The sequence below is a fragment of the Nelusetta ayraudi genome, unplaced genomic scaffold (assembly GCF_046127955.1).
Source record: "Nelusetta ayraudi isolate G7.1 ecotype Tasmania unplaced genomic scaffold, CSIRO-AGI_Nayr_v1 ptg000060l, whole genome shotgun sequence".
Classification (NCBI taxonomy): Eukaryota; Metazoa; Chordata; class Actinopteri; order Tetraodontiformes; family Monacanthidae; genus Nelusetta; species Nelusetta ayraudi.
The window spans coordinates 4,046,760-4,066,162 of NW_027466110.1; the positions used below are offsets into that span (position 1 = coordinate 4,046,760).

Below are 19,403 nucleotides of genomic sequence, written 5' to 3' on the forward strand. Positions count from 1 at the left end.
CCACGTCAAAGCAAACCTTTTATGACCCATCCAGGCACCTGTAGTCAGTCAGTGGAAGTCCGTTTGTTTTGGCTGTTAAAGGCATTTGCTGTCAGGTAAAGTACCTGCTTTAAGGTTTATGATCTGCAGTCAAATGAAAGATGTCATTTTTCCTACTTACTGACATACTTATCACCGTGTTTGTTAGTAATCGTTCCTCATTCACTGCATGGTCAAGCGGCTGAAGTCGTATGACAGCACAGCGAATCTAGGTCCGGTTAACTAGCCGCTAACAGAAAAAAGGCTACCGCTTACATTTGCAGAATTTGCCTTGAGGGCACGCCATTTGTTGGTGGTAGCCGCATACACAGTGACGGTAAACAGACGTCACAAGACAAAATTAAAAATATCCCATTGAGTTATCGTTAGTGTATACGTATTTACCCCGTTGCGGTTGTGATTGTCAAGCTAGCTAGCTCTAGCCTCTAGCCTTTAGCCTTTAGCAAGAGGACAAATTGATGTGGAAGTGCAGTGCTTTTGTTCGAATACTTTACTTCGTGCTTATTGAAAATCGCTTTGAGTGAGTGAAAGTGGAACTGTTACGTGGATTAGAGTCAGAACCAAACTACGGACATGTGTGACAAGACGGGTAAACTAGAGTCGCATGTATCTGAGTCAAGTGCAGGGTGGGGCTCCATTAACTGTCTCCATTAGCCTACTGACAATGACTGATAGCCTAGTTGGGATTTCTGATTTCTAATTCTTATCTTTTTTTCTTTTTTTTCTTTTCTTTTTTTCAACTGTGATAGGTACAAGTACAATGTCTGCCTAAACATCCTTGGTATTTAATTCACTCAACTAAGTTCTCGAAAAACCAACAAGATGGTTAATATGCACACAGGTTAATTTCTATGGTAAACTCCCCCCGTCGTTGACCAAGGTGGTCCTGAGGCTGAGCGCATCAGCTGTCATCGGTCGCCTCATTCAATCTTGAGGCTGTTTTTAATCGTTTTGATTAGTGAAGTAACTGAACAGGAACCAGGAGTCAAGTAAGACACCAGGACATGACACCTTTGTTCGGTGTAGTCAAAGTCACGACTTCTGGCAGCTTCCTTTTTCTAGAACACAAATATCAGCTATTTTCTCTGTGTACAGCTGAGGCGTCATGTCTGACAAAAGCGAGCTAAAAGCAGAGCTGGAAAGGAAGAAGCAGCGTCTGGCGCAAATCAGAGAGGAGAAGAAGAGAAAAGAGGAGGAACGCAAGAAGAAAGAAGTATGTGCATGTTTGAAATGTTGTTGACAGAATGTAATTTTGAGCCAAAGAAACTTAAGAGTTTGTTTTGTTACTTATTCAGGTCACAAGGTCTCAATGATGTAATTTATAAGAATTTGCATGCTTATCTTAAGAGAATGATATAGCTTTATCGCTAGTTTTTCATTTTTATTTTACATTACTCATTAATTTTATGTTTCTTAGCAGCCCAATTCTAAAACCTTATATCTATGTTTTTTATATTAGACACTACCAATTACAAATCCAGATTATGTATTTCTTAAGTGCTTTAAAAAACATGTCACAGTGACTTGCCATACTACAGTTACATAATGAACATACATAATTGACATTTTTACATCATCATTTTTAAACTAAAGATATAACAAGACTTTATCTCCACTCTGTTATCTGAAACAGCTGTGACCTTGTGCAGTTTTGAGTAATGTTCTCAAAAATGCAAAGCTTGAAAAAAAAAAAAACATTTTGCACCCAGAACACAACTTAACAGGAATTTAAAAAAAAAAAAACTGTAAATAGTTCATTTAAAAAACAAAACAAAAACCCTTTTCCATTCGTCAAGATAATCTCTTGTGCTCTTCTTGGCACCTATAGTTGCCACGTTCCATACACTTGATTGCAGACATCATGGAACGTGCATATGTGGAGATGCATGGCTGGGTGACACCTTGCTCTTTTGCAGGCGGACCAACAGAAAGATGCAACACTTCACCAGGATGATTCCGAACTGGAGAAAAAAAGACGAGAGACCGAGGCCCTTCTGCAGAGCATGGGAATAACCTCAGAGGTTCCTGCCGGTATGTTTCATCTGGGATTACGCGCATTTGGTACAGAGGCGTTGTCAGTGCTAACACCTGTTACATAAAACTGCTTGTATACCCAATTATATACATCTTACAAGGTTAGACGTTTATGTCACTGTTATTTTGGTTTTCTTGAGTGCATAGCAAACAGTTAGCAATGAGAAAGCAATTTATAGTATTTGTACAATATAATGATATAACACCTTGATGAGCTGGCCTAATTGCTAATTAATTTATCAGAAACTGACTGGCCTTTGTATATGACCTTTGTATATGACCTTTGTAAAGTACTACTAAAAGAGGAGGGATATGCAATACGGAACCGTGTGTTTATCTGGAAATCCCTTGTGCAGCACCTAGTTCCTAACAGCAGGTGGCAGAAGAGATCCATCAAAAAACATTTACAAACGTCGCAGGACGCAGTGAAAAACAAATCTTGTGCGCGATCTCTTTAACGACCCTGCAACCCTATTGTTCTAGCACTCACTCAGACATGTTTGTGGTGAAGTCTGTACAACAGCTGCTTCATAAATGGCAATAATATCAGAACCTCGGGGCCTCTTTCCCTCATATTTCTCCTGAATCAGCGCCAGTCTCAGAGCCTCATGCAAACACACATGGAAGCAGGAACTGCACTGAGGGTGTTTTTTACGGGTCCTCATCTGAACTACAAAGCGGCTCTGAATTTGTGCCCCGTACTGCGTTGTGTGTTTATGTTGTGACAAACGATTGTCATCCCTTCACTTTACAGTTCCGCCCCCCACGTCTCCGACCACCAAATCGGCAGGCACACCAAGTGAGGCTGAAAGTCAGGACTCAGATGGTGCTGTAGGGCCCAGGTGCGCACGCACACACGCACACGCACACTTACTTACATACTTGTCATTGGTTTCCCAGATTGGAGAGCAGTTAAAAAAAGTCAATATCTCTATAGGCTGATATCAAGGTGATTCTGTTCAGTTTGCGCTCAATGCTTATATGAAAACACTTACAGATCCATACAGTATATGTTGTCTCAAGAGCATCACGTATGCTATTTAACGGCTGCACGCATTTCAGAAAGATGCAATGTTCAACCTTCTTGGCCATCAGTCTGCAGCTGTGTTGTGTCGCAAGTCACAGCGGTGAAGGCCTGCTTTGGTTTGCGAGCTTTATGCACTTATCACTTTTACAGATGAACTCAATTTGACTTTTGAATCTACATGTCCAACTGTTCAGTGTTTCTGTGCTTGTTGCATAATGCCTTCTGTTCTCTAACGGGGTGATTGACCTGAACAAACAAAAAAAAACCCTGCACAAATACGAGTGTCTGATCCGTAAATTGACCACTGAATGATGTGCTACTGACAGCTTGTATTTCAACAGTCTCCTCTTCATCAGGCTCTTCATGTTTTTGAAATCATGAGACCAAGACTACAGCTAACACCTAACTTTGCCAGAATGTGGTAGTGGTATTGGTGCCCTTTGTGACATAACAAAGGGCACATTTCCAGGACTGCGTCTTTATACACGCGATTTTGAAAAGTGTGTTAATGAGAGGATGGGTGAATAGTTTGAGACGGTCTTTTCTCCTGTCTGGGAGGTTTATTAACCCGCGGGAAACACACGTTACTGATAGAATAATACGGGAAGGGTGATTAGTGTGGGAACTCGCTGCACACCACCAGCCCACCCCGCTCACAACATCCGTGGTCATTTTATTTCAGTGAGTGATGATGGTTTACACCGACTGGGAGCATGTTTGTTTAATCTATGTGTGGTTGAATTAGGTTGATCCTAAATAATAATAATAAAAAAAAGAATAAAAAAAAAAACTCAGGCAGCAGGCTGCTGTGAAGCCTGGGGGACTTCTTAACCTCTAATTAGAGCCCCTTCCCTGTGCTGAAATTTAAGCTCCCCTAGTGTCCCATCAGGCCCAGGGAGTTGCTCCCCCTACCTGTTGACTCATTTCCCTCACCAGCGTGGCCATTTCCTACACACATGGAGGTCATGTTTTCTCCCCGAGGGTCCTCTCTTCCTCCTCGCCCTCCCTCTCTGCCGACACAACACGCAGAGACTTTGGCGTGACACGGATCAGGCTGTGTCAGCCCTGCAGGCGCAACATTACACCCGATGGCATCGCGCGCCTGGGATTATGTGCATCCATGAATTCTGAGCAGATCCAAACAGATTTAAAGGTCCAGTATGCAAAATGTGGCTTGATTTATGATTTTTATATGGCTAAAGCTTAACATACTGCCCATGAATACATTAATGAAAGCATATACTCGCAGTACAATAAAAGTAATTTGGTTGAGATTCTCATATATATGAGGATATTTATAGAGCAATAAGGGTCTTGCTGCTAATTAGCTGCCATCTTGCGCCACCATTGCTTAAGGAAGCTCGGTATTCAAGGAGGCCGCCTGACAATGACCTAAATATGCTGTCAGACAGGCTTCCTTAAAAGTTTTACACTCTGCGCATTTAAACTCAGAATTTCAACGCGACGTCAAATGTTGAAATGTGTTTTTTGAGAAGCTTGGATCCAATCAGCATGTTTGCGTGCCGTAATAATTAACATTTGATCTCCCTCTTCTCATTGTGCTCTTCGCTTGTCTCGCTCACTAATGCTGCCTTGTCGCTGTGGCACTAACCAGGACTCTGCGCTGGGACTCTGACCCGTCCACTCTTCAACTTCACTCTGACTCAGAGCTGGGGTACTGGACACTCTCTTCTCTCCTTTCCTGGTCATTCTCCCTTCTCTCAATCTATGGCATGATTACTTTGTCTTTCAAAGTCATTATTATTGAGCTAATAAAGAGCAGCAGAGGGGCCAGCTTGTGCATGCAGAGTTGGTCAGACAAAGTGTAAACAAATTTGCACTGGTTATCAACTCATTTGAAGTAGCTGCATCCTGTTTAAAGCACCACTTATGTGCTTTTAATCACTGGAGGTGAACTTCTTTTAAACGGTATGTGAATGGTGACAGTTAAGTGACTCTTGTTAATATTTTCGCTTCTGCATGTTTTGTTTTTTTTGTCTTGTCCAAATTGGTTGTTTTGAGCTGTGCAAATTGTGAGTTGTTCTGTGCTTTTAGGCGTCAGACTCCAAAACTGGGGATGGCCAAAGTCACACAGGTGGACTTCCCTCCCCGAGAAATTGTGTCCTACACAAAAGAGACGCAGACACCCGTGATGACCCAACAAAAAGAAGGTGATTCTCTCATAATGCCGCACAACTTCAATGAAAGTAAATCAATGTAGATTGTAAAACCTGCACAAGTGACTGAACCTACACCATCGTTCAGAAGGGCATATTGAGATCCGTGTCGAGATTCTCCTGAATATTTTTCATGGACTTGAGACGCGAGAAAAGCGAAACACAATAACCAGGAAATCCGAGACATCAAAGAAAAGATTCGATTCAGACGACGAGGCCCCTCCTCCAGACCCGACAGCCTTACTGTAGCGCAATTATTGCACAGGATGGGAAAGAGCCGGTGACAAGATTGCAGAAGCGTAATCAAAAGGAAGATACGAATCATAGTGCACACAACCGTTTTTTTTTTTTTTTTTTGTTTCCCTTCTTCTTTTTTTTTACTGGTGTGTAATGCTGCGGTGGAGCACGCACACAGTTGCTCTGAAAGAACGCCCGGCCTGCCGCTGACACGCACATGTTGCACATGTGTTGCATAAAATATGCAATAATTGTGGGTGTGCTGCGTGTTTGCGGCTGATTCATGTATTGACAGATGGCGCATTATGCGCTCCACTGAAATCTGATTAGGTTTTATGCTTTGCATCGTAATTTTTTTTTTGACCCTCCCCAAAAATACATTAGAACCCCCACCCTCCTCTCCACTGCAACTTTTTCATCACCCCCCCCACCCCAGTTCAGTTTGTTTGTTGTTTCCGTCGCTTTGGCTCGGCTAACACGTCCTCTTTAAGCCTCCCTGAAAGCCTGGTTAGGGCTTTAAACAGTGCGTCCTGATTGCCGGTTGTTGCCGGACCAGGTGATGTGTGGAAAATCCCGACGTGGTGGTTTGCAGTGAAATTGGGTGATTTCGTGGAAAAAAAAGTCTGAGCTCGGGAGGCAGCGAAGGATGAAGAACATCGCCGTGGTGGCCCTCGTCGTGGACTCTTACCGGGGGCCCGTCCTGAAAAAAAAACTGTTAAACAATGACGGCTTCTGCCAGCTGTTCAAACGCTGAGCCCTTACCACACACCTTACCACCCCTCCCCCCCTCCTTCTTTGCCACTATGTAATCATTTCATCAACTCCCTCGCTTCCCCTGTCTTCTCCCTTCACTGAACAGGCACATAACAAAACACACTCTGTGACATTGTGCATTTTCACACCATCACTCCCGCCGCTGGATGAGACGCACACCCCCACCCCCCTCCACCTCCACCACCCAACTCCCCTTAGCGCGTTATTTTTCCCTCTCTCTCTTTATCTCTCCCTCTCTCTCCCTCCTCCGTTGATGCGGGGTGTCGTCGGACCTGTTCTCTGATTGAGCGATTTATCACGTTGTCAAAAGGAGGCAGCGGCGCGGCACTCTCAAGGTCAGCGGGCGGCTGCTGCGTCCAGGCCGCTCGTCGAGGGGGCCCCCGCAGCGGGCGTCTCCGAGTGAATTTCAGATTTCGCCATCGCCTGCCCTGTTGACCCAGAAGAGAGGTGGAGGAGGAGGGGGGGGGGAATCCTCCTGAAGGATCCGAGGCGACACAGTTTCGTGTTTATTTTGTGTAAAACAGGGGCCTGTTTTGTTAAATCGTCGCACCTCACAGGCTCGGGTTGGACCAGATTGCCCTGATAGTTCCCGCAGCACAGCGTGAGAATTAATTTATTACCGTCGTAGTTCCCCATATTCCTCCCCAAGTGGGAAGCAGTAAAACAAAAGTGCTCTATTTGATTCGAGGCTCCAGAGATTATTTTTCTTCTGATTCAAGCCGTCACGCTGCTGCTGCCGCCGCTGTTAACGCCGTTCCAATGTAATACTCATCGTCAGTATTGCACTCCTGAACAAGAGGCTATAATTATCAAATAAGATATTGTTGGAGGTTTGGCGAGTGTGTTGGAGTGGTCGGCGCTCGGCGGCGGCGCTTTGAAGGGGCTTGACGGGAACGGCGGCGCGTCGAGCGGCGTGCGAAATCTGATATTAAATTAAACGTGATTGTTTTAATCACGGTGAATTCAGAGGCAGGTCAGAACTTTTAATCACAAAAGCCCTTAATGGCCTTCGTTTGCAGGAGTGCCACTTGATGATTAGCTCTGGTGAATTTCCATTGTGTCGTTCAGTCGCAGCGCAGCAGCTCATCACTGCGCCGGGGAGACTTGGGAGTGACGCGCCGCTCCTCTTCTCCCGACGCCCTGGTGTGAACTTTTTACACTCTTTTCTTTCCCTGATCATTTTTATTTGTCTAAATGCAGGGTTTCTTCAGCGCCCCTCCTCTGGTCTGGTCTTGGCTTCTGGCCTGTTTGTCAGCAGCGTGTTTGTCAGCAGCGTGTGTGACAGCAGAATGGTGCAGCCATGTCGAAGAGTCCTGCTTCACACATGACTTCTCCTGCAACCTTTGATTAGACTGACAGAGGTTCGACCGCCGGTGTCTGCGGAGGAGTTTGTGCTCTGCGGGTTTCTGGTCGGGACGGAGACTCTCACACGTGGCCTCCCTCTTATTCACGCGCTCGGACGTACAGACAGTGGGAGACACCTGCAGCTGGAGTTTTGTGGAGGTTTTTTTTTTTTTGTCGCATTACTTTGTATATACCTTGTCTGCGTTTAATATATTGTCCCTTAACTATAGACCTGCGGTGTCCACCCCTCGCTCCCCCCTCCCCCATCCTGTCCCTTCCACTGAAAAGCTTTTATTTCTTAAAAGATACAAAGGCCAATAATTGGGCCTGCTTTGAGAGGAGGTGTCAATGTGCGAGACATCTCTGATCCGGGTGAATTTTGTTAAATGCAGCCCACCCTCCCTCCGCCCACCGTTGCCCCATCACTCCCCCCACCCTACACATCCCCAGCGGGGTCACCAGGATCGCTAGCTTTTTTCCAAATGGCCGTTTTGGCTGGCAGGTGCATTATACCCTTTATTTTCAGATTGTCTGTCCGCTCCTAATGCCTGGCAGGTTGATTGCTCCGGCTGTCCTCGGCGGGGGAAAAGGGCTGACGAGCTCGGCCGCGACTCGCTAAAAGACAGTGATTACTGTTTTCCTTTAAGCCTGATTGAGGCCCTTGAAAGGAAAGATTTTAACCTTGTCCTGTTGGTTGCAGGCCGCGAGGGCCGCGCACGGGACAAAAAAAAAAAAACACCACCGCGTATCATCAATCCGGTTCCGTAAACTCATCAGCGCATTTGATAACCTTCTTCCCCGAAAAACCCCTCCGTCCGAGAGAGGAGGGGATAAATCACTTTATGGACAAAGCGATGGATGACATTATCATTTAGATTATCTCAGTAGGAAGTGCTGTCATCTCAGATTAACCATAAGGCTCATGGACGAAAGGACGAAGACCATCAAGATCCAGGCCGGTATTTTCCTCCCTGCTCATGAATCTGTTTTTGTCCCACTTTTCGCTTCTGGCTTCTTCTTTCTTCTTTCTTCTTCTTTTTTTTTTTTTAAACAATGAAAGCATGGACTATATACCGTCTCCACGAGATGTTTTCGGGAGAAAAAGAAGAAGAAGGAAGAAGGAAAAAAAGTGCGTTCATCCTTTTTGTAGGCAGAGCCGGCGTGCGCTCGGCCAGCTGCTCTGGCCTGTATTCTCTTGTACATTCTCTGAGGCTGAATGGGAGTTGCGAGACCTCCCGCCAGGACGGTAATTGCGCAGGCTGGGGGGGGCGGGAGGGGGGCTTGTGTCGGAGCAGCCAGGCGGAAAACCTCTGTGCCATCCCCGTGCCACCTCTGAGACAATCCAGCCGCAGCCATCTGCTTTTTTCGCGGCGCCGCCGCTGTCGTCCGGCCCCACAAACCCAAAAGAGGGACACGGGCCCCTGGGGGCAGCTGCTCCCGCCACCCCTCTGCCTTGGCCGCCCCGTGGCCTCGAAGGGGGCCGACCTGCCGCTGGGAGCCGGGAGGAAACGGCAACACTGACAGCGAGGCTCCGTATTGAATGGGCCGGGGGTCGCATTCACGGCGGAGAAAGACCAGGGGTCCCTATGACAACGAGGCACCCGCTGCGCTCTGTCTCTTTAACGCAAATGACAAACTTCCCTGCTTTTAAGTGCTGAAAGGCAACATTGTGCTGACACACACAAACAAATGCAGAGAGACTCGCTCCAATTATTTCCTTTTTTGGGGTTGGGTGGGTTAAAGAAAATAATGGAGCTGGAAGGTGTGTAACACCTGACGACTTGTTTGGTAAAAGGCAGCCATTGGGTGATTTCATTCTGTACGTCTGACCTTTTTTTATTATTATTTTTAAAATTAAACTGGTAGAATTCTTTGCGAGGAACGCCGCAGACGTAGCGGCGGTGCGTCAACCTTTTCACTTTGTGTTTTTGACCTTTCCTCGCGTCGTGTTCTGCAGAGGAAGAGGAAGAGGAAGAAGCTGCTCCTCCTCAGCCGGCGGACGAGACTCAGGCTGAGACCCCCGACCAGAAGGTTGAGGAAGAAGGTATGGACAGTGGTGGTGATGATGATGATGATGATGAATCAAGGATGTGTTGAGTCGTCGAGGCCCTCTTTCCTTTCCCAAGTGTTTATTAGTTTGTTCTTTGTTTGTTTTTCCTCTTGGCAGTGCCTCCGCACGAGCTGACCGAGGAGGAGAAACTCCAGATTTTGCACTCGGAGGAGTTTGTCAACTTCTTTGACCACAGCACCCGCATCATCGAGCGCGCTCTGTCCGAGCACATTGACCTCTTCTTTGACTACAGTGGCCGCGACCTGGAGGAGAAGGAAGGGTAATAATTAGAAGTGTTTGGGGAGAGAAGAAAACTCTCTTTCTTTTGATTTTTGTTGTGATTGATTTGCGGTGGTCTTTGATTATTTTTCCCCAGTGAAATCCAGGCCGGGGCCAAGTTGTCTCTCAACAGGCAGTTCATGGATGAGCGCTGGTCCAAACACCGTGTGGTCACCTGCATGGACTGGTCCCCCCAGGTGCTTCGAGATCACTTTTGCGTAACACTGTTGTGTAACACTGTTCCCCCTGCATTGAAAACACAAGCGGCGCCTACCTCGTAACGTTGTCGCTGGTAATTGGCTGCTAAAACAGCTTAGCGTCGAGCGCGCCCATAATTCTTTATGATTGCGACGCAGGAGTTTGACAGCGTTTCCTCCGCTGCCGCCGCAGGTCCCCCGGGACACGCGGGTTGTGTCCCACGCAAATTGTCACTCGGTCGGAGGCCGTAATGATTTGTTTCCTCTGGTGTCCGATGTCGTTTAGTGCGTGCGTCTACAACCGCTTCTGACAGTGATTGAACACCGGCCCTTTGTTCGCTGCGTTCCCCGGCCCGGCCGCCACCACACATACCATTGTGATTAAAAAGTAATGAATTGGCACGCTGTAAATCTGAGATGAGGGTTCAGGAGGCGGCGGAGGTTAATGGTTTCTTTGCATCTGGGCAGCATTTCCGCGCTCACCGTCCTCCTGCGTCACCGACGTGCCCCACGGTGGGTTTAGATTGGCACTCCCTCCCTGTTCCTTTGTAGATTTGGTAACATTATGAAAAGAAATTATATTGTACCTCACCAAGGTTATTGCAGGGAGTGGGGATGGGGGCAAAAGGGGGTAATTCTGTTTAAACAAGCCATAAATCTCATTCTCATTCTCATGCCTTTAATGTTCCACGCTAAACTCATTTTGAGAGCCTTATTTTTCATACTCTGCCCCAGTCGAACAGCAAGCACATGAATTATCCTGAAAGAAACTCTTTAGATGTGTAGGGAATTGCGTATTTCGCCCTCTGTTCACAGGCTCCATTCACTTTGACCCTAAAATGCTGAAACTGATGCTTTGTTGAACCTGTGGGAGGAGACAAAAACAAGTAATGAACAAACATCTGGCTGGGGATCTTATCCCTGATCTGGGAGAGAGGTAATTGTCCCCTTTGTGATCTCATAAAGGGTAATTTTAAAGGGACAGCTAGTGACAGTGAAGAGACACAATGGTAAAGTGAATTCTATCAGTAGTTTAGGACCTTGAAGCTTTCACCAGCGTCAGCGCTTCACCTGGAGTCCCGACTGGAGAGGCACAGCTGCCTTCCCTCCCCTCTGTTCATCCCTCCGCTAATTCTTCCTCCGCTGTCACCAGTATCCTGAGCTGCTGGTCGCCTCGTACAACAACAACGAGGACGCCCCCCACGAGCCGGACGGCGTGGCCCTGGTGTGGAACATGAAGTACAAGAAGACGACGCCGGAGTACGTCTTCCACTGTCAGGTACCTTTCCTCCCCCGTTGCATCCCCATCAATCAGTGCTTTTCATGCATTATCAATGCATCTCAAAGTGCTTCACAATAAAAAAATAAAAATAAAAAAAATAATAAATCACACACCCATGTATTCCGGACGCCCACATGTTGCACACACAACACCCCCCCACATCTGTCCGCAAAAAAACACGTCGTCGAGGTGGCAGTGAAGACGTGCGGCGCGGGAGTCGGAATGGAATCCGAGCTCGGCAGGCAGCAGGATTAAGGGTGCGGGGGCCGGGCCTGGTTATCATGTGCATCTAAACAAGGGCCCTGTGTTCGGGCGAGCTCGCAGGGAGAGAGCAGCGAGCCACCCAGTCTTATTATAATGCCTGCCCCCAGGGCTCCTTCATCAGGACGGCCTGAGTAGAACCACATGTTGTTGCTTCCAGAGCGGATGTGGATGCAGGCGTGGTGCTCTCATGAGTAAGACTAAACAGAAGTGTGAATACAGTTTTCTCCCAGGCGAACCTTTTAATGCGATGCTCTTCGGCCGTGCGTCCACACAAATTCCCTTGGAGGAACAGCGTGGAGAATAAAACCCAAGTTATAGAATTCCAGTGTGTTGAGATTAAACAGGAAAGTCTAGAACAGCAGCAACAATGGTTCCTTACTTTTGAGAGGAAGCAAGAAATGATAGAATATCTGGAGTCTGATATGAAGCTGATGGCCGTTTTCTTCTCGTTCCGTCCTAGTGGAATTTGGCGGGCACCGAGTGACATCAGTTGAAAATTACCCAAGTAATCTTGGTGTTGCGCTGTTGTTTTTAAATTGGAAAAGCCATCTCGGGTTCGCCGCAGCCAGATTATCAGGACCACCAGGGGAGAATTAATACAAAACTTGCACTCTGTGAAATTTTGAACTTTTACATCGCTTCAGTTTTTAAATTGTTTTTGAGAGGTGTTGACTGGAGGACTGTTGTGTTGCTTCAGTTTGAATTCCAAAGTTAGGAAACCTGACCTTCACCTGAGATGAAACATCCTCGATAAGGAAAGTTTTAAAAGCCCAATCTGTCACACCTGAAGGGATCTATTGCTGTGTCTGTCTAGTATCTGCTAATTCAAGCATATTCATCAGTATTAATATTTACATAAAAGTTGGCATTATTTCTATGGAGCTTTCAATGTGGATACTCTATGTGCCCACAGTAGCTCGGGACGCAGATCCGCTCGGGGCTTTTGTGATTCTTAGCCCGACATCGCAGCTGCGATAAGAAAGAAAACAGGGATCAGCATTAAAATTGTTTGAAATCTGCTGCCTTACCATTAGATCTTTCTAAATCGTACACACTGAGCCTTTAAACCCACACTGAGCTGATTATTGTTTATTTGTTTTTTTTGTTTTGTTTTCTTAAGCCGTGCGCGACTGCGGCCCTGATGAATTCTTTGATTCTTCTATTGGATGTGACATGACGGTCCCTCCGCTGCAGTTGTCTTCTCGTAAACATCTACTTTTTAATCACAGCGACATCTAAACAGCCTCGATCCCTTTCTCTCTTGTCTCCCCCTCCCCCCACCCACCGTCAGTCCGCTGTCATGTCGGCGGCGTTCGCCAAGTTCCACCCGAATATTGTGGTCGGAGGGACGTACTCGGGGCAGATCGTGCTGTGGGACAACAGGAGCAACAAGAGGACGCCCGTGCAGAGGACGCCGCTGTCGGCCGCCGCCCACACGGTACTGTGTAAACAGCGCAAACCTGCCGGCCTGAATCTGTCACACTTTGAACTTTCAGGCGAGAGGGTTTAAGACAAACTCCCGCCTTGTTTCCCCGCAGCACCCGGTTTACTGCGTGAACGTGGTGGGCACCCAGAACGCCAACAACCTGATCAGCATCTCCACCGACGGCAAGATGTGCTCCTGGAGTCTGGACATGCTCTCCCAACCGCAGGTAACTGCGCCGCCTTGTTCGTGTATTCCTGCTGAAATCACATCGTCCACATGTTTAGAAGAGGTCAGAGGTCATAACAGACACTTTGCTCAGGGTACGGAAGAGAGATGTCGTGGAGGTTCGGGTGGATGTCAGCCCTGAGTAATACCATTTTTGTGACACAATGGGCCAATTTCTTGTGATATGGTAAAATGTTAAAAGGACTGCACATGTATAGCACTTTCCACCACCTTCACAGTGCCCCAATGGCCTCTCATTCACCCATTCACTCACACACTCATACACCAATGGGTGGCTGCTGCCATGCAAGATGCTGCCAGCCCCATTGGGAGTAATTCAGGGTCAAGTGTCTTGCAAGGACAGCAGGATTTGAACCGCCAAACTTTCTGCCATTGAACAACCCTCTCTACCTCCTGAACTACAGTCGCCCCTATGTATGTGTCTGAAACACTTCTTCTGAAAAGTGAGGCAGGCAGAAGAAGTCCACATTGGCCTTGATTGTCATAAAACACTGGTAAAGTGTATTTTGCTTAATATAGGACCGTTTCAAATTGTATTGCTGCATTGAACAAGTGTCCCATTTTCTACTGTACTCTTATTAAGACCCTGAGTCTCTTTGGTCTTACACTGTGCAAACATCCTGCCCCTCCCATTCCAGCTAAATGTCAAACAGTCTGGACGTCGTCCCTCAGTTGGATGAAGTCCCTCTTGGTTTTCGCTCCCCGCTCGATTCCCGGGTTCTCTCCGACTCGCTTTTAACCCTCATGGATATAAACCCCGGTGGCGGTGCCGTGTCGTCCGACGTCGAGCTCGACTCACTTTAATGAAGTGTAACGCGAATTTCAAACGCGCATTAATAACCTGCCGAGTGATTTTTATAGCTTGTGCTTGGCACAGAGTGCAGGTCGGTGCGAAGGCCGAGCCGGGGCAGCTCGTCGAAGCGTTTTGTTCCACTCGACCCGCTACCCCCCTTCCTGACCTCCTCTCCTCAACCCCTCCCTCTGCAGGACAGCATGGAGCTGATGTTCAAGCAGTCCAAGGCCGTGGCCGTCACCTCCATGTCCTTCCCCCTCGGAGACGTCAACAACTTTGTGGTGGGGAGCGAGGACGGCTCCGTCTACATGTCGTGTCGTCATGGAAGGTGCGTGCCGCGCGTCTCTCTTTTTGCCCGGCGCTGCCAGGAAAGCTCTTCTGGGGGGTAGAAGAGTGGGGGAGTAGGAGAGACTTGAGGTTTTGCTCCTGCCCTGTTTTTCTTTTTCCGCTTGTCAGTTGTGTGTTTTTTCTAAAGGTCGTTAAAACAGAAGCGTGACACGCAAACAGGAGAAACAAATCATCCTTCTTCTTCTTCTTCTTTTTCTTCTTCGTCTACTTCATCTTCTTCTTCTTCTCCTTCCTCTTCTTCTCATTCTCCTTCTTCTTCTCTTCCTCCTCCTCCTCCATTGTATGTTTCTCCAGAACTCAGAGGAGGTCAGAACTACACTCGATCTGACAATGTTTCCCATTCAGCAGGCCGTGCATTCTCTCGCATTCGAAAAAAGAAAAGAAACCAAACCAAAACGCAGTCAGTGGTGTCGTTGGCCCCTCAGCAAACCATCCTGCAGTTTGCCCGCAGGCCACAGAGAGGAGATAGCTGCTAGGTTTCGCGCGCGGCCAGAGTCACCTCCGTGCGAGTTGAGCGGGCGAACAATTTTCCAGCTCATTTGCAGTGGCGCGATACTCTCATCGCAGTTAATAATGCATAAGCGACGCTCACGCTGAGTATTTACCTCTTGCCGTTAATTATCGGAGCCTCGGTTGGTTAACGGCTCGCCAACACGTGGCTGAAGGGGTCGCTGGCGCTTTAGCCGCCCCCGCTGCTAATCATAGCGTATAAGAAAATGACGTCCAGCTGCTTTCTCTCATTCTTAAAAAGCGAAACCGCTTGCGGGAGAGGAGCATCAGCCTGTTGCCGGAACTTCCCTCAGCGGCGGCCGGCAAGTTTTTAGTGCCGTTACTTCAACGCTTCCGTCTAATCTGCAGCAAAGCGGGCATCAGCGAGATGTTCGAGGGCCACCACGGACCAATCACGGGCCTCAGCTGTCACACGGCGCCGGGACCCCTGGACTTCTCCCACCTGTTTGTCACCTCCTCCTTTGACTGGACTGTCAAGCTGTGGAGCACCAAGGTAGAGAACCAGCGTGTGTCTTTTAAGGCTGTGAAAAAAAACAACAACAAGCTGATACTGTCTGTGTGTATGTTGGGTTCTTTGGGTTTGTGAAATGTAGTTTTAAGAGTTAATTTGTATTTGTATTTGAAGCCACAGAGTTATGTAACAAGAGTTTAGATACACGGTTGGCTGTTCTTGGAACAGTGGAATAGTTAAAAAATGTCATTGATATTGTTAGTAATGTTTATCATTAGTAAATGTTAGTATTGCTCCTTCAGTGATCTGTTGAAACAATTTAATATATACACGACCAGTCAGAAGTTTGGACACACCTTCTCATGCAGTGGTTTTTCTTTCATTTTAATTGTTTATTTTAATGACATGCATTGATTCTCACTTAAGGCATCAAAACAATGAATGAATGAAACATATGTAGTAAGCAAAAAAAAAGTGACATAACTCACAAACATTTTAATTTCTTCAAAATAGCCCCCCTTCATATAAAACATTTAGAGAATTGAACAATGTTTTCTTTGCTACATTATTTCATATCTCATATCTTTGATGTCTTTAATATGCATCTACAATGTAGAAAGGAGTAAAGATAAAGAAAAACCACTGCCTGAGAAGGTGCGTCCAAACTTCTGACTGGAAGTGCATTGAATGCTAATGGGGATGGGATCAGGTGTTCAACTTCCAGCTTCATTTTTTTTTTTTAACCTACTGGCCGACATCACAGCACACGTCCGTATTTCAATACACAGAGAGGTGGCAGCAATCGATTCTGACCACTTCTGTTTTGTTTTACCGCCGTGCAGAACAACAAGCCGCTGTACTCCTTCGAGGACAGCTCGGACTACGTGTACGACGTGATGTGGTCGCCCACTCACCCCGCCCTGTTCGCCTGTGTGGACGGAGTGGGACACCTGGACCTGTGGAACCTCAACAACGACACCGAGGTGCTGCAGCAGAGCCCCACGTCTAGATATTTCTACCTCTGAAGTGAATTGAGATTTTATATCATCTCACCCCCGATGTTTTTCTTTCAGGTTCCCAGTGCCAGTGTCACAGTGGAGGGCAACCCAGCCCTCAACAGGGTCCGATGGGCCAACTCTGGTAAAGAAATCGCTGTGGGAGACTCTGACGGTCGAGTGTTTGTGTACGAAGTTGGAGAGGTGAGCTGGCGCACTCTTTGATCTTTTCTCTATTATTCAGCTGTAATCACCAAAGCATTAGCTGTAATATAGCATCAGAGCCTTTGTCCCAAAGTGGATAATTGCCAGACATAATGGGGTATTAAGTATTCTGCATGACAAATCCGCTGCTTGTTAATATGTATGAAGATGATCGCTCCTTTGTTTGTTTGTTTGTTTGTTTGTTTGCTTTTTTAACGGGATCCTCTTGTGTCCTCCCTCCCCGACGCGCAGCAAATCGCGGTGCCGCGAAACGACGAGTGGACCCGCTTCGTCCGCACGCTGGCCGAGATCAACGAGAACCGGGACGACGCCGAGGAGCTGGCGGCCCAGCGGCTGGCTGCGTGAGGCGCACGCCAGCCGTCAGGAGGTTTAAGGGACCAGCTCACACCAGCCAGCCGATGGTAACGACAAAAGCTGGAGGAGAAAAAAAAAAAGAAGAAGATCATAACGTTAGTGCGGACGTCGTTCTCGTTTTCTTACCTTACCCTTCCTGTTGGGACGAGTTTGCCTTCTCAGTAACCGGGACTGTTGCCAGTCTTCCCTGGAGTAAAGTGAGCGACCGGGCATTCAACCTCGAGACACTTCTCACATGAAGCCATATCAACACACACACACACACACACACAAACGCAAAACCCGTCGTCCTTTCTTCAACCTGATGCCTTAAAGTTTCATTTGAAATTATGAAGAGAGAAAAAAAGAAAGAACACCTCACGTTTCTCATCAATCATGTTAAACGCCTCTCGCAGTTTCTCATCACTCCATATTCATAAAGGAAAAAGCAATCACCGCTCACGTCCGTCTCCAGCAAAGTAGTTAAAAAAACGGGAATCTTCTCATAACTCTCAGCCACGTCGTCATCTCTGTTTTTCTTAGACTTTGTTGCCTAAATTATAGCTTGTTTGTAAATCAATGAAACGTTGGAAATCCAGATGTCTTTCTACTCCTATGTCCTGAAACACACCGGTTGACGCTCGTATCGGTCAGCCGGTGAGATGTGGCGTGGTTGGAATATCCTCGATGCCTAAGATGATCATGTATGCTGTTTCTTGCTCAGCGATTCCTCCGTGCGACGGAGCGTCGGCGGGGTCTGAACAGAGATTGTCGTTCTGTTGAAGCTTCTAAACTGAGAATGTACTTTTCACACAGTAGAGAAAACAAAAAAAAACAAAAAACGGTTTGAATGATTTATTTCAATAAAATACAATAAATACATTTAAATAATTTCCCCACAAGTCCTGGCTCGTGATTTTCAAAGTGAAGACCCTTCAAAACATCTGTACATCCTCGCGTCTCCTCCAAACGGCGCTCACTCACGCACACTAAAGCTTTTACACACCAGAAAAACCCACTTACAATCGTTTAATGCCATAATGTTCCTCTGTGCAGAAGTACAATATGTACAATAAAATTGTGCAAGCTATGCAAAAAGGGACGGAGGGGCATTAAAGCCATGCAGCATTCAGAGTATAAGACACTTGCGTTAAAATTGCAAACTGCTTCGGAAAACACGGCGCATGCAGCCCGCACAGGCACGATGAGCGACTCCTCATGCAGCCGCCTCCGCTGTGGACCCTGCTGGTTGGACCGGCTCTGCAGAAGGCCTGAACTTGGGCAGATGCAGCCCGAACTTCCTCTCCACTCCGGCGAACGTCGACACGGCCAGGTGGTAGCCGCCTAGGTGGTCTTCAGCGACCAACGGGAGGTCCTTGCTTACGGCGGGCTTGGGGCCGGGGGGGTGACTGAGGAGGGAAATGGACGCTGAGTCAGATCAGGAATAATCCCGTTCACTCATCCAAGCATCTACCAGGAGTCCTGCACTGGGGGTCACAGAGGAACTGGAGCCTTGTCCCAACTGGGTGAGACTTAAAGTTTCGAGTGCCACTTATTGCCTGCGTTTCCGTGACAGTTTTTTCGCAAAATAAGTGCAATATTTCTGAAATAGAAAGTACAATTGTGATTTGCAGGTGTTTCCAGATGAGATTTTACTCAAATTACGTTTGCGTTTGTTTGCTGTCAAGAATGGTTGTTATATTTTTCTCTTTGATTACTAGTAAAAAATATTCTGTCTCGTGACCCCGTACGTCACGCCTGCTGACGTGTAAATGTGAAAAAAGTGATTCCATGACACTTTTGCAACATACCTCTATATCGATTTGTTTGAAAAGCCACCTCATGAGAGCGTCAAAACCTTTCAGCCGTTTTTGACAGGTTTTTCCAAGGTCAGGTTTCCATTGCCATTTTTTCATTGCGTTATTTAGGTTTTTGCGCAATTGTAGGGGTAATGGAAACGCAGTACAAACATTCCCAGAAAAGGATCCGTGTTACTTACTGTCCTCCGAAGTCGACTTGGAGCCACCTCTGCAGCAGCTCGTAGGTGACCAGCGTTACGCCAAACTGTGGCGAGGACCTGAAGACGCGAGCTGGTGGTGGGAGAGGAAATTACAGCGTGAGGTTGTTTTTTTTCCGCGTGTGTTTTTCCTGGAGCCTCCGCGAACGGCCGCAATTCCCGGTTGGCGAAAAACCACGAAGTCTGTGTTTACCTCCTGCGCCCTTCCAGAGGGCCTTGAAACCCTCCTCCTGCAGGATCTTCCTGAAGCAGTCCACCACGCCGGTGTAGGTCGTCTGGCCGGCCCGCGCCGCCACCTGCAGGCGGGTCTTGATGACGTCGGCGGGGGTCACCAGCGAGGCTGCCGGGACGCCTT

At 47.3% G+C, this 19,403-nt stretch overlaps 2 protein-coding genes across 4 annotated transcripts in view; one reads left to right on the plus strand and one right to left on the minus strand.

Moving 5' to 3' along the window:
• Positions 1–17,926, plus strand: dync1i2a (dynein, cytoplasmic 1, intermediate chain 2a). 3 transcript variants are annotated; one of them, XM_076040034.1, is made up of 17 exons: positions 1–95; positions 1,135–1,252; positions 1,956–2,070; positions 2,828–2,915; positions 4,716–4,775; positions 5,156–5,271; positions 9,590–9,676; positions 9,800–9,962; positions 10,059–10,158; positions 11,312–11,437; positions 12,996–13,142; positions 13,243–13,356; positions 14,364–14,497; positions 15,376–15,520; positions 16,321–16,461; positions 16,552–16,677; positions 16,930–17,926. In XM_076040034.1, the coding sequence occupies exons 2-17, from the start codon at positions 1,145–1,147 to the stop codon at positions 17,041–17,043; spliced, it is 1,884 nt and encodes a 627-aa protein (XP_075896149.1). In that variant the 5' UTR covers positions 1–95; positions 1,135–1,144; the 3' UTR covers positions 17,044–17,926. The 3 variants fall into 3 exon arrangements, with proteins under 3 accessions (XP_075896149.1, XP_075896151.1, XP_075896150.1); XM_076040035.1 differs by lacking the exon at positions 1–95 and adding an exon at positions 133–628; XM_076040036.1 differs by lacking the exon at positions 4,716–4,775.
• LOC142897598 (electrogenic aspartate/glutamate antiporter SLC25A12, mitochondrial-like) overlaps positions 17,872–19,403 on the minus strand; it is an 18,176-nt gene continuing 16,644 nt past the window's right edge. The window contains exons 16-18 of the mRNA XM_076040042.1: positions 19,242–19,400; positions 19,031–19,121; positions 17,872–18,440 (exon numbers count right to left, since the gene is read on the minus strand). Coding sequence (XP_075896157.1) covers positions 18,248–18,440; positions 19,031–19,121; positions 19,242–19,400 — 443 coding nt within the window. The 3' untranslated portion in view covers positions 17,872–18,247. The remainder of the gene's footprint in view (positions 18,441–19,030; positions 19,122–19,241; positions 19,401–19,403) is intronic.

Coding starts and splice junctions, on each gene's coding strand:
- dync1i2a (XM_076040034.1), top strand. CDS start 1,145: ATGTCTGACAAAAGCGAGCTAAAAGCAGAGCTGGAAAGGAAGAAGCAG. Junction 2,916..4,715: donor GATGGTGCTGTAGGGCCCAG/GTGCGCACGCAC, acceptor GGCACTAACCAG/GACTCTGCGCTGGGACTCTG. Junction 15,521..16,320: donor TCAAGCTGTGGAGCACCAAG/GTAGAGAACCAG, acceptor ACCGCCGTGCAG/AACAACAAGCCGCTGTACTC.